Source organism: Bos indicus, chromosome 25 (genome assembly GCF_029378745.1).
Source record: "Bos indicus isolate NIAB-ARS_2022 breed Sahiwal x Tharparkar chromosome 25, NIAB-ARS_B.indTharparkar_mat_pri_1.0, whole genome shotgun sequence".
Taxonomy (NCBI): domain Eukaryota; kingdom Metazoa; phylum Chordata; class Mammalia; order Artiodactyla; family Bovidae; genus Bos; species Bos indicus.
The window spans coordinates 15,113,461-15,127,683 of NC_091784.1; the positions used below are offsets into that span (position 1 = coordinate 15,113,461).

Sequence of the window (14,223 nt, forward strand, 5' to 3'; positions counted from 1 at the left end):
GGGATTCAAGGACGTCCTCCAAGAGAGGACTACAGCCTTGAGCAACTCTAATTCTGTCTGCAGGTCTCCGGCAGTAGACGTCTGAAGAAATGGTGTGTCAGAAAGCAAGGAAACCGGTAAACTCAGTGAAAGGAGGCAGTGAAGAGGAGAGCTGGCCCGCAGGTGAACAGCGTGGCAGCTGTGGGGACCGAGGCCACCGACCCTCATCTCCCCAGGGACACTGGGATGCGGGCGACGACGTCAGTGTCCTTTCAACACAAAAGCACAAAACTCTTCTGTCCTCAAGAAAGTAAATAAATCTCTTTACATAAGCCTTTAACATGCCCTCCCTGGAGATCCCTGAGATAAGGGATCTTTCCTAGCCTTAGCTGGCCACGGGACGCCTTTTGTCCTGAAATGTTGTACAACTAGTGTTCATGTACTAGTTCATACTTGTTCTGATGGGTGTGCTCAGTGTCCAACTCTTCTGTGACCCCTTGGACTGTGGCCCGCCAGGCTCCTCTGTCCACGGAATTCTGCAGGCAAGAGCGGGTTGCCATTTCCTACTCTAGGGATCTTCCTGACCCAGGAATTGAACCCACCTCTCTTGCCCTTCCTGAACGAGCAGGCTGATTCTTTACCATGAGCGCCACCCAGGAAACCTAGGTGTCCTTTCCAGATGGGAAACTCACCAGAGGTGGGTTTACAGCCATGGGGGCTGAGGAGAGGGACACCCAGAGCAGGCGGAGTTCTTGTTAAACTGACCTAACAGAAACCTTGCAGAAGGCAGGCGAGGATGACCAAACGACAATGGGAGGAAGTCCTCTCCCAACTGGGCTAGCGGGCCCATCAAGGAAGAATACCAAGGACAAGGTATGGTCTAGAAAGCGGTCAAGGGAGCTGATTAATGTTTGCCCGAGGAGACAGCTTTTAAATTATTTAATTATCAATCACGTGGCTATACGGTAACACTCATTTTCTTACATTGCTGATTTAGTTAATATCCTAGCTAGAATCAATTTCTTTGGGGGGACTACATTAGGTTTCTGGTATTAAAGTTACTTCGGGTTCATAACAGAAGTGGTGTGCTTCCTTTTTTTTTTTTCCAGGTGACCTAGAAGAGGTTTTTAAAAAGTTGGAGTTATTTATTCTTTAGGTGAGCTGAAACTCAGTTCTTAACCCATCTAGTTCTGGCACCTTTGGCGTTTTGGGGGCTTTTTTTGGCCATACGGTGGGGCATGCAAGGATCATACTTTTCCTGACCACACCCCCTGTAGTGGAAGCTCAGAGCCCTAACCACTGGACTGCCGGGGAAGTCCCCCTGGTGCCTTTTGTCAGTAGTAAAATTTCAGTGATCTTCAGTCTAAAAAATCTGTGTTAATTGGTCTAAGTTTTAACTTCTTAAAAATCTGGAGTAAATTTGATCTTTTTACTGGGATCTTACTTATCTCTCCTAGGAAATAAGTGACCACCTGGTGACCATCCAGTCAACCTTCCTTTCTGACCTGCATCTGACTGGTAAGTGACTTGAAGCCATCACATAAGCCACCTAATTCAGAAAGTGGTGGCAGCACCAGCATCCAGCCCAGCAGAAGAAAAAGGCACCTCAGTCCAAGGAGCCAGAGGCCGGGGCTCTCGTCCCGGCTTGTCACTTGCTTGGGCAGGGTGCCTGCCCCTGCCAAGGCCTCTGCTCATCTGTAAAACGACCAACCAGCCTAATCTGGACCATTCTGTGATCGAGAGATACCCGAGAGAGTGACTTTCATTACGGTAGTTCCAGAATCATTACCATTCATACCTCAACTAAGTAAGGCAGACTCTTCAGAAGTTCGGTCAAGGTCATGAACCCATATTCACAGGGGTTGAGAGGAGTGCTGTGTGTGCTTTCATAGTGTCTCTTGAGCTCGTCGACAGAAAGGTGGGTGGTTCCCTCCCAAGACATCAACAACACCAGCAGCTGGGCAGTGAGAGCACGCAGAGACTTGCGGTTGATCAGCTGAATCTGTTTGCCAGATTCCATATCAGCAACCTGGGGGAAACAAGAATGCACCTCTCAGGACTCGAGAGATGGCCGGAGTCACACCCTGTTCATCTAGCTTCACACTGGCAAGTGAGACCATCAGAGGCAGATCCGTTTTTCTGCAAAACTGAAGTACAGTGAATGGGTTTGCTGCAAGTTCTCAGGGACCCCAGACCAACACTGTGGAGCAACTGCAGAACTTTCCTCTCCTGCCCTGCTGGTCCACGATCAGAAACACCCGTGGACACCACCACTCCTCCAGGAAGAGCCCAGCCCGCTGATGTTCATTGGCACAGCTTATGGACTAAGGGTTGGTGTTCTCAGGGAGCAGGGGGTGGTGAGGCTGCAGTGACCCTCCACAGAGCTGCTCTGCACTCGACTCGCCCCCAAGGGTATGTCCCAGGGACCGGACACAGGAGGTGACAGAAGGCCTTCTCTGCCCAAAGGCAAGCAGCATTCCTCTAGTCCATCAGGAATGAAAACACAGCTGGTGCTGTCACGTCTGACTGTACGTCTACTTTACAATTTTTTTTCAGATTCTCAAGGAGATAAAGGGTTTAACTGGTTCACTGCAGAGGGAGGGAAACCTTGTGAGAGAGAAATAGGTTATCATTTGGGGACCAAACAGCACGTGAAGAAATAGGCATTTGGTGACTGAGACCTGCAGGCCTTGGTTAGGGGCGAGTCTGTGACGTGAGTTGCGCCTGGAGCGTAAACAGGCAGAGCTCCAGGACGCACACTGCTCAGGCACGGGCAGGTGAACCACTGCCCACCCTGCTGGCTGTTTTCCCCTTTAGCTGATTTCCAGCCAGCACCATGGTCAAGATCAGGGGCACTGGTCCCTCAGGGGCAGCGCATGGGGGCAGCACTTGACGAGCCAGTCCAATACCAGTGCGTCTCTGGTGCCGACGCCCACCCAGAGATGGGACAGGAGGCTGGTGGGTGGACTCTGACTCCACTACTGCGGTTATGGATTCAGATTCAGAACTGCAGATTGCCTCCGCAGACCCGGGGTTTAATCAATCAACAGACCCAAGTCCAGGGGACTCTGAGGCATCTTCTTAGATTATCTGCCCAGATCATTATTAAAGATTCCTGACCTAGGGTACACCCTGGAATCACCTAGTGAGCTTATCAAATATGCCAAGGCTCAAAACACACCTGGCTTCATTCTCTAAGAATCACAGAGGCCTCGGCATTCCTCAGAAGCCCCCAGGAGACCGCCGAGTGCAGCCAGGGTGGCACTGGAGCTGCTGCTTCACTACTCCGCCCAACGCCCCAGCTGCTGGCCCTCCTTCATCATGGTTGGTGGTCATGGCTTAGGGTCTTCGATCCACTGAAGACCACCACTGCCATCATCCTGAGCAAACGAACACTTGGGGGCCTGTCTCACACCAGGGCTTTCAGTTTCTCCATGTTCTCATCTCCAAAGACATACTCTTCTACTCTGTTCCACTCCAGACCCCAACCCAGGCCACACTGGAGACCTTATCACTGCCCACTTCCAGAATCACTCATTCAACCACCCCGCCCACCACACACACAGGCATCCTGCATCCAAAGGCAGGGAGGCTGGAGCCGACACCGGGGTGGGAGACAGGAAGGCAATGTGAATGCTGAACTCTGACGCTTCTTCAGCTCTGCCAGCACAGACTCCTATTTCGTCCTGGTTCAGGAGCCCTCACCTTGCTTCACTTTGCTCTTTTATCCATCCTGGCACTGATGGGCCATTGCCTCATTAACATTCTTGTCAGTACTCTACAATCCTTTGTCCCTAGGCCTTTTCGTTGAGCCCCTCTGGCAAGAGCCCACCTTGAACCTTCTCTCCCTCTCTCAGCGGCTGCACTCACCTTGCACGTTAACAGATAACAGCTCTCAGAAGGGAACTCCCTCCTTGGCCTGGTGACACACACCAAACTCACCCACATCTGCAGCTGCCCCACCCCTCTTCCCTTCTGTCAAAATACTAACCTCAGACCTATGCCTCCCTCCACGGAATGCCAACACCCACAATTCCGGCCTCCTCAGGACCCTCACCCCCTCACCCCTTCTCCCCTAAGTCAGTCTTTCTCAGGCAGCTCCTCCGTGGCAGCTCTCAAACACGCCAAGCCTCCCAGACTGGAAAGAAGACCGGCCCCTGAGTTCTCATTGGCTTGCTCAATACCGTGGTCTCGCGCTCTTCTCCATCACAGGCAAACACGCAAAAAAGCTGCCAGTTACCTGCTGCTGATTTCGTGCCTCCTCATTGCTCAGCCCGCTCCACGTGGCTTCCATCTCATGCCACCCTGACGCTGCCACTGCTCCGGCCGGCGGCACATCAACCTGCCTGCACTCAGGCTGGCCCCAAGCTCGCGGGAGTCCTGCCGCACCCACCCTCTCTCGGGAGAGGTGCTGCCAGCCGCCCCTCCTCCTTGGCCTTGGCCATGCCCCCCTCCAGGGTCCTTTCTGTTCTCAGCTGCTGCCTCCCTGCCTCCCATGAAGGGTCTTCCTTCTCTAACTACCCAGCACAGAAACAGACTCCTCCCACAGCTGTGACTGGGGCGGCCACCACTCCCCACGTTTTCCTTCCATTTCTTCCTCCCTGCAGTGAGTTTTCTTGGTTCTGTAACAGGGGCAGCCTGCACACCGTCCGGCTGCTCTGCCCAGGGCTGGAGGGTTGACGCAGTGCAGGCCGGGGAGGAAGAGGCAGCCACCCTCTCCAATTCAGCCTCACCAGCACCCAAGGCAACTCTGAGCCCCAGACTGCTCCTAAATCTACTCCTTAAGTTCAGAAGGAAGTGCTATAGAACATCAAGTAACATACATTGGAAAGCAAAACTATACTCCCAATAAAAATTAAAAAGAAAAAAAAAGCCTATCAGGGAGATGGATCTTAAAAAAAAAAGAACCTGGAAAGGAGAAGAGAGCTGTAATTTCAGTCTCCCCAAAACTCTGTAGACAAAGATCTGTGTAGAAGGATCCAACTTCAGGTCAGCAGGACCGAGACATCTGAGAATAAACACCCTGGGATAAACAGGGGACTGCGTCGGTTCACAGATGTTACTTTGGGGAGGCTGCTAATAGACCCACGAAGGCAATCCCCAAAATCTCCCCCGCCAAACCCAAGTCATCTCTTATGACCCAATAAGGTATTAACAACACAGAACGTGTTGCACAACAGTAGTAAGCAGCGCAAGGTGTAAATACTGAAACACTAAATCATATGCAACTATCCCAATGAGGATTATACCACCACAAACCTCACTCTGTGAAAGAAAATAATCCTGTTACCTTTACGACATGGCAGAGTTTCTGTGTTAAAGCTGAAACTGAACTGACATCGTAGTCTTGGAGACGAAATGTGTAACCAAAAGTCTTAGCATATTCCTTAAGCAGATCTGTCATCATAAGGCAGTTATCTTTTTGGGACCGAAGGAGTTTAACGAACTGGGCAGCTAGAGCTTTGAATCGTTCAACCTCTGTCAAAGTGAGGATCTTCTCTTCTCCACATTCCAATACCTTGGAAAACACAGGAGGAGGAAAGGGAGAATGTTCATGGGATAAACTGGCAAGAAAATATATACAATCAAGAACTAAGAAGCACTTCTGTCCAGTTTCAGTTTTGCAAGGTTAGAAAGTTCTGGAAATTAGTTGCACATGAGGATATCTAACACTGCTGAACTGTACACTTAAAAACAGGCAGACAGGTAATGTCCGTTTTATCACTCACAAAACATTTTTAAGCACTGTGCAGGTCAAAAATGGTTGCTAGCAGGGACTTCCTCAGTAGTCCAGAGGTTAAGACACCACACTTTCCAAGCAGGGAATGTGAGTGTGATCCCTGGCTGGGGAACCAAGATCCCACACGCTGCACGTCACAGCCAAAACAAGTGTGCATGCTCAGTTGTGCAAATTTTCATCCTATTTTATAACTCCCACTTCCAAGGCAAAAAGGCCTAGATTTTCCTTTATTCTCCCCATATTGTTCTGAAAAATAGAATTCTTCACTTACTTGTAAAATATCAGGTATGGCTTCAAAAAGTTCAAGTAGTTTGGTAAAACCATAGTATGCAAGTTTGCACTGCCGGCCAAAGTGGTGATGGTAAGAGGGGATAAATTTATTAAAGGGCATCCGGAAATGGGGTTGATGCCGCAGCAAATCCACAACATCTTTGGAGAACTGTTTTGTCCTTTCTATTTCATCCTGAGTACGTTCTTAAAAAACAAAACAAAACAAAAAACCCATAAACCACAATTATCTTTGACCCATTTATATTCTCATCATTAGTGTAGTTAGTCCTATGCACTAGACTATAAGAGATACCATCTTTGCCTTCCAAACACAACCTAAAACACTCTCTTCTCTCTTTCCAAATGGCTTTCAAATTTGATCTAGGGCAGAACAGCAGGAAGCCATGATACACACACGCACACATACACACCTATGTGATTTCATTTCACAAGCTAGAAATAATCTCTCTAGCCCCTCCGCTTCCCCATACCCACTCCATATATATGAACGTGACACACATACATATATCTGTACTTTTGTAATCTAGAAATCATTTTATTAAATCGCACTTCTGGATATTCACGTGCTTTGTTTATTCAGCTGCTCTTCAGTTAAAATTGCTAGCAGCAACAGGTACCAAAAGTTTAACAAAAATACAGGGGAGAAACATTTAGATGTATGTTTCTGTTAAATTTTAAATGAGGATTCTAGAAATACTGACCATAGTCATTTTAGCTTTGAAACACTATGACTTCATGGATTTCAGTGTCCTTCAAGAGCACAGTTTTAGAATGTTCCACAGATCAACATGCGTGGAAGAACATGACTGTACATAGATTTAATTTTTATTAGTTCCCATTTCAGACCTCAGCTGGAACTAGCAAAACGTGAAAGATGAAACATTCATTTGTGTCTTTTTTCCTTCTCAGGTGTGCAGAGGAAAACATCTTAAAAGAGTGAAAAATCAGACAAGCAACAGCCAGGCAGCTGACTCAGGTGGGTAATTACAGCAGAAGCAGCCACAGACAGGCTAAAGGAGACATTTTTAAAAAGTGCTGGTTATGCTTCCCTTTTCCCTTAGAGTGAATTCGGAAAAAACAGCCTGCTTTTCTTCTCAACAAGCGCCTTCCCCTACTCTGAAGCAGCTAGGATCCACCGGCTGGTGGTGCAGAGTTCACGCTGCAGTTTCCATGGCATCTCCAGGAACCACAACGGGGGGTGAGCGCATCCCTGTGTGGTTCCCTGCCACAGTAACCACTGGGCCAGACAACCTCCTTCCAGCAACGGTAAGGCACGTACCTCTTCTGGGGATACAAATCATTGCTTCGCTATCTTGTTGGGACAAGCAGATGGTGGTGTCTGGGATCTCTGATATGATATCAATCAACTCACAAACACCATATTCAGTGACATCCCAGTCCTTTGAGAAACACCTAGGTTTTAATCATGGAGATGGGTGAAGAATGAGAAGCAGTACTTGCCAAAATCACTTTTTAAGTTTTTCCCAAAGAATGCTGAATGGAAAACTTAGATCATTATTCTTAAATTCAGAAGAACAAGTGTCTTAAAATATTTGTTTTTATTTTTTTCTCAACTCACCAATGGTAAGCCTGTGCGAATTCTTTCACAATGACTTGTTTGCTGGCTTGGGATTTGAGAAGTTTCAGTAGATCCTGAGTAAAGCGCTTCACCTGGGCTCTGTGGGTAAGGGTCAGCAGACGTTTGGAGCCCATTCCAAGAATCTGCAAACCAGACGCTTGGGTTATTTACACTCCTAAGACCTTGGCAGAGCCTGACTCTCTTTTTGATAGCTCGTGCTCTCTCTCCTGTTACCGCCCTCAGGGTACAAATCCTTCTGTATGATATCTGCACTTCGAAACACAGGTAGATAAACGAAGTGTGGCTGTCAGAATGAACAACTGCTCACGTGCCTGGGATCCCTTTTTTTCCCTTGCATACTCTTTCCTGAAGTCACATGTTATCAGCCTGGGCAACTGATTTTGTCTCTAAAAGACAGCTCAAATTCTGCAGGCCATGTTTACAAGTGGGAAGCGATTATCACACTGTAGGTTAATAGGCAAAGACTCCTTAGCAAGCACTGTCAGGTTCCAGTCCAGTAACTGGTCTTGAACTCCTTCATGAGAAAGGAAGCCCGTGTTACAGCAGTTCCTATCGAAGAGTTAGAGAGGACTGTGCTGGGAGGAAGGAGGGCAGTCTACAGAGGTGAGAAAGAAAGTACTCCTCAGTGCACTTAAGAGTTCCTTTTAGTTGGAAGCTCACAGCTTTCTGAACAACTGAGAAGACACACACATGTACAAAGAAGTTTTTACGGGATGCTCTGCTCTGACTTCTGAGGAATTAAGTCACCAGCTACCCTGTTTCTTTGGCAGAGAGAGTCAAAGCCACGGAGGGACATTTCCACTGTTAAACAAATGAACTCTCAGCTCTCCTTACCTGCAACACATGAGGCACTGCTTCTAACAATTCGATCAGCTTGGAATAGCCATAGTCCGATACCCGGCACTGCTTTGCAAAATGATGGTGGTAAGAGGGGATGAAGTTACTAATTGGTATGACACAGGATGGTTGGTTCTTCAATAGATCGATCACTTCTCTACTGAACTGGATCAGCTGGGGGTTACCCACAGGACTTTTAGAACGCAGAAGCCAAGGGTCTAATACATATTTGGAGAGAAAACAGGAACATGCAAAAGACATAAAGTATGACTGCAGCAGCAGAAAGAGAAATAACTAACCTAGCGCTCCCTGTGTGAACTCAATAATGACAAATGCACAAGACCAAACAGCCGTGTCAGTTCCCCGCTGCTGTACTCAGGTCCTATACAACCCACAGGATAACCCAACTTCTTTACAGACTGGCGAATGCTTTCCCACTGCTTCTGGAAGTCAAGTCGCCAAAGTGAAGCATGCTTCAATGCAGTGAGAACTTAAAAGAGAGAAGGGTAGTATGGCGAAGGCCAACACAACACTGTGAAGCAATTCTCCTTCAATTAAAAATAAATTTAGCTTCGGAGAAAAAAATCGGGATTCCAAATAAATTAGTTTCAGTTAAAAAAAAAAAAAAGGGAAGAGTAGATATAGAGGAAGTTTAAAGCTTAAATGGTTGTATGTCAAAGAACCATTTGTGATGTCCTCACTAACATACTTTTCTGTAGAAACAAAGTTATAAATGGTAGTTATGCAGGTAGCCCACAAGAGCCTAATTAACCCAGAGAGGAGCTTGCAAATGTTGCCCAGATAACCATGGAAAGCAATGATGCAGAACTAGCATGAGATAAAACTAAGAAACAGGTTTTCGAATTTATCTTGAATGTTCATATAATTAAGACACTGATTATTTTATTTACGAAAGTATAAATAATCAGATGGAAGCCCTTTTAAGGGACTAGTGGGCTAATGACACAGGAGAACGGAGAAAGGAAACAGCACAACACGGGGACCTGGAGGGTGTCCGCCTGAGGGGCAAGGCTGGGAGAGGCTCCAGTACAAAAGCTCCCTCGTTTTCCTGACCTTTCTTCCTACAGGGAAGGGGCAGGGGAAGGTGGGAGCTGACGAGGAGGAAGTTTTGGGGGCCAAGGTAACAGTGCTGTTCTCAGGTAACAGGATCAGACACCTGCAGCTCAGGGGTCGCTGAAGCCCAGAATCTCATGTATCTCCCAGATCAAAGGTCCTGGTCCCTGACACTTAAAGAGTTAAATCTATTTTTGCATTGATCAAAGTCAAAAGCATCGATTAGAATAAATTGCTGGAGTAAATATTCAGAGAAAATTCCTTCAAAGATCTGAAACGATTTTTAAAAGGCAAGCCAAACAAGCTTTACAAAGTTAGATAACTAGAGAAGATTTGTAACTGTGGAAGCTGGGTTTAAGAAAAAGTTTTTTAAAAAATAATTTATGCTGGTACTTTCCAAAGTCTAGTTCTGCCAAACCGTCAGCACTCTGGAGTTTTTAAAAGACCAAAGGAGACAACCATGCTGCTTTATGAGGGGCAAACATTGCTGCTATTTGAGAGAAAGGCCAGCAGCCTGTACTGCAGTAGACCGTGGCTTCAAAGGACCAAATACCTGAAACTTACCTGTGTTTGGAGGCGGGGGCTTGTTGTGAATCCACTTAACTACTTTGACGCCATTCTGTGCGGTGGCGATGTTCACACCTGGCACGCAGGTGATGAGGTGCTCCAAGGGGACGCCCCCGCCTCGGTTTTCCTGCACTATTTCCAGTTCGCCAAACTCTGCAGCATAACAATCTGGAAAACTGAAGTGGGGCAGGGGAAAAGGTTAATTAAAATAATGAAAAAACAGAGCACCTGGCAAACAGACGGCTGCTCTTAACACATCCATTAATAAGTAATTTCTGCTAAGATGCCCATGGTCTGGCTTTGAAAGTTCAAATGAAGTCCTAGAGAAGTGATCACTGTCTCTCTTTGGTACCAAAAATTCCATTAAGTTTTCTAGCGAAAGCAAAAGTGAAGTCGCTCAGTCGTGTCCGACTCTTTGCAACCCCGTGGACTGTAGCCCACCAGGCTCCTCTGTCCATGGGATTCTCCAGGCAAGAATACTGGAGTGGGTTGCCATTTCCTTCTCCAGGGGATCTTCCCAACCCAGGGATCGAACCCGGGTCTCCTGCATTGCAGGCAGACACTTTACCCTCTGAGCCACCAGGCAGACGGGGTTAAAAGTAAGGTAACCAGGTTCCAAGTTCAAGCTCCTCTAAACATATTGGTTCAGTGACTTTACAGCAACTTGCTACCATTTTGGCCCCTCTCTTAAGCTTACCACGTGGCCCATGATGTGGTTAAACAGACTAATGAAGGATACTTTTCTCCCTTAAATGTTGAAATCTACAACTATTTGGGACTGTGCACTCTCACAGTACTTGTGCACAGCACTTTCAACCAGCTCTTCTTTGTGGAGGAGAATCTGCCCCAGGCATGCTGATGTTTCTAAAATTCAGCACAAACATGAAATGTTCTTGTTGAAATATTAAGTGAATGAATCCCATGTTAGATACTCTTTGACTACAAGTGGTAGCTAAAAACACCAGGCTGAAGCCTGGTACAGTGCATGATTGGGAGAGGCCCAGGCAGAGGGCAGACTTTCTAGAAAGGGGAGAACGAAGGCATTGCAATGGCTTTGACAGTCACCTTAATAAAGGCACGGTGCCCTCGTGTGTCTGCAGAAGACTATGGACCTGGGGCGCAAACGTCTTCAGAGAGAGAATCACAAAAGGAATCTTGTAAGAGTCTGGATCGAATTCATGTTCACTGCGGAAAAGAGAACAGAAACAGAGAGCTGACATTTCTCAGTGGTCTAAGATGTTCCCAAGGTAACTCTAACAGATGTGCCACGACCTTTTACAGAATGATTGTTTCTCAAAGGAAATGGGTAACATACCTGAAATCCTTGTTGGGACAGTGCTGCCTGCAGACAGGCTCGTGATATTCTAACTCTTCAAATATGATTGGGCTGCAGTTTGTTGAGGAGCCGTCGTGAGACTGGGAAGATCCCAAGGGGCTCTGGCGGGCCTGACTGCTGGGTAAGAGACACACCAGCCTGCCATTTCCTTGTTCACGGATTGCAACCGTGTCTGTTAGTTTATACAGATCTGACACGTTCAACCTGTGTCCAAACCTAGAAACAAGGAAAAACAGAGAGAGATGCTGACTTAAAGAGAATATTTTTCTTCAGTTGTAGAGAAATGCCTGACCTGTTTAGATAAAGCTCTGTAACCAAGAATGGATCCCTGTCTCTTCGAAAAGTAAAACTGGGGTAATTCTACTATAAATTCATTCACCATCAAACCAATAACACTCAGCACTCCTTGCAATCATCCCGGGCCCGCTGCCCATTACAGTGATTATATGTATTATTTGGTACATGCCCTCCGACCCCACAGTCTCTGTAAATGCCTCACCGAAATTTCTGAGATGGAAAACTATCTGCTGTAACCCCTGTCAACTTGGCCTCCACTTCAGTTCCAAATCCCTATTACCTCTCACCATCTCTGCTCCCCTCCCTCAGAGGTATTCCCCTTTCCAGCTACTCCTCACGTCCACTATGCTTCAGTCTCCTGATCTACACTAGACTGGACTCCCCAGTCACCACTCTAGACTTGTGCCTTTCATACCTGGAACACAGAGGCGCAGGATCTGAAGGCAGACAGACTGAGTTCAAATCCTGATTCTACCTGCAAGACCTTAGTCAAGTTATACAACCAACCTACACCTCAGTTTGCCCGTCTGTAAAACGGGGTGACAATCCCTGCATCATGAAGTGGATATGGGGATGCCACACGGTATACGCGCAGAGAGCTCAGCACACAGCAAGTGCTTGTTCAGTGTCATCCGCTCTAATGGCCTCCTCCCAGTGCCCTGTCTACATGCTCAGACCTCCCTGCAAACGCCAGTCTTAAGTCTGGTCCCCACCCGCCACACTGCCCCGTCCACAGAAGCCCAGTCTCCTCTGTGCTCTCTCAGTCTGGAGCTCTTGCATCTCCTCTGAAATGGAAACAGCTGGTCTCTCGAGAGCTGTCTCTGCTGTTTCACCATCCAGTCTGCCACGCTGTTCCCTGCAGGATTTTCTCCACAGGACTCTTTGGTGTCAGCTTCCAAGTCACCACAGGCTGCCTCCTCCTCCGCTCCAAACCTTGCACCACTTTCTCAGGCTGTCCCCACTCCCCTGAGAGCACTCTGGCCTCTGGGTTCCCGTTGGCTTCCAGGCCCTGGTGGCATTCCACCCAGGTCTGCCCTCTCTCTGGCTCTCCTCCCATTCCTCTGAACTCATCTGTTCCCAGGTCTTCCAAGATCATCTTTAGGCAAACAACTGCCGTATCTTCAGAGCTGACTTCTTTCTTGAAGGAGACTCTACATGTGTAGAAGACCCCCTGAACTCTCTTCCCAGACATTCCAATTGCTCCCTAAAACTCGGATGCCCAAAGCCAAGATTAAAAACTTACTATACCTCCTAAACAAGCTTTCTTTCTTTTCTATTCCAGCTTAACCACATAACCTTTCCCTCAGTCATCTGGGGCAAAAAACTCAGAATCAAACTGACCTCTACTTTTTGCCTTGCCTGCTACATAAAACTAGTTACTAAGCCCTATTTCACGGGCACCTGACACTTCTGTGGGGTCTGGTTCCCCTGTTCTGACAGTGTCTGCTTAGAGCCGGGACTGGTCCCCACGTTCCGTGTCCCCCTCCCCCAGTTCCCTTCACTCCAGCTCAGACACCATCCCTGCCTGAAGCCTTCCCACAGCTCCCCTGCCCGTCCTTTCTCTGACACTTCAGTGGCTCCCACTACCCATGCAATCAATCATGGCCAAGCTTGCACCCTCTGTAACCTCAAGGCATTTTCTCCTTTGTAAGGATAGTTTTCTTTGCTCTATACAATAAATGGTGACTGTCTTTTTCCTTTCCAGACACACACCCCCCACCCCAAAAAGTGGGCTGTCTTCCCAGCTCTGCACCCTCCACTTCGTTCCACTGGGATTTGCTGAGTGTCTGCTGAGCGCTGAGTACCGAAGACTCAGTAGTATTACGTCTGATCCAGTGCCTGCTGTCCCAGAGCTTACAGTCTAGAAGGTGCCTGAAAACGTTGACTCAATGAATAACAGAACAAATCAGCCAAGTGGAAAACATACAAGTACAGCTTTAGGGACTGAGGTCTAAATTTACTAAAAATAAAAGACGTTTTTAAAATGTGTGTTTTTAAAACTGGACTTTCAACTGTCTTGGTCTTACTTCCTCCCCTAAGAGTTGCTACCAGTGTAAGTCGCCCATCAGCACTGGCTGGATCAATGAAAGCAACAACCCTCACTTACTTTTTTTCATAGATATCTGTAAATTTAAAAAGAGGCAGACAACAGGCAGGAGCATCCTGAAGAATGGACATTGTTTCTGCGCTGCAAGAAAAACGGTTAGCCCATTAGAGAACAGATGTCTTCCTCTCTGTTGCAAATTGTTTCTAAAAACAAGAGTTCATTAACACAATGTATACACAAAATAAATACACTCATTTATTCTCAGAGTTTGAGCTTCCAGAAAAAAGAATGGACTTTAGGAACACAGCAATTAAAAGAATATTTAATCATACACTGGGACTTTTATCAGACTCAAGCAGAGATTTCCACACCTGTGTATCAGAAAGCAAAGGGCAGATGAGCCAGTCTCCTGCCACAGTGTAGTTCTATCAGAGAGATGGGAGAGGACTCCCCAC

General features: G+C 47.2%; 1 protein-coding gene and 1 long non-coding RNA gene across 3 annotated transcripts in view; one reads left to right on the forward strand and one right to left on the reverse strand.

Moving 5' to 3' along the window:
* Positions 1–14,223, reverse strand: part of MARF1 (meiosis regulator and mRNA stability factor 1) — a 39,544-nt gene that overhangs the window by 7,554 nt on the left and 17,767 nt on the right. For both annotated transcript variants that reach the window (XM_019987336.2, XM_019987335.2), the window contains exons 13-22: positions 13,829–13,909; positions 11,404–11,640; positions 11,154–11,273; positions 10,086–10,264; positions 8,445–8,665; positions 7,590–7,732; positions 7,290–7,423; positions 5,991–6,193; positions 5,270–5,497; positions 1,778–2,008 (exon numbers count right to left, since the gene is read on the reverse strand). In XM_019987336.2, coding sequence (XP_019842895.2) covers positions 1,778–2,008; positions 5,270–5,497; positions 5,991–6,193; positions 7,290–7,423; positions 7,590–7,732; positions 8,445–8,665; positions 10,086–10,264; positions 11,154–11,273; positions 11,404–11,640; positions 13,829–13,909 — 1,777 coding nt within the window. The remainder of the gene's footprint in view (positions 1–1,777; positions 2,009–5,269; positions 5,498–5,990; positions 6,194–7,289; positions 7,424–7,589; positions 7,733–8,444; positions 8,666–10,085; positions 10,265–11,153; positions 11,274–11,403; positions 11,641–13,828; positions 13,910–14,223) is intronic.
* On the forward strand, positions 1,356–13,856 carry LOC139179706 (uncharacterized). The gene is made up of 4 exons (XR_011564036.1): positions 1,356–1,497; positions 6,920–6,986; positions 7,072–7,276; positions 13,427–13,856. It is a non-coding gene; the product is annotated as an uncharacterized lncRNA (long non-coding RNA).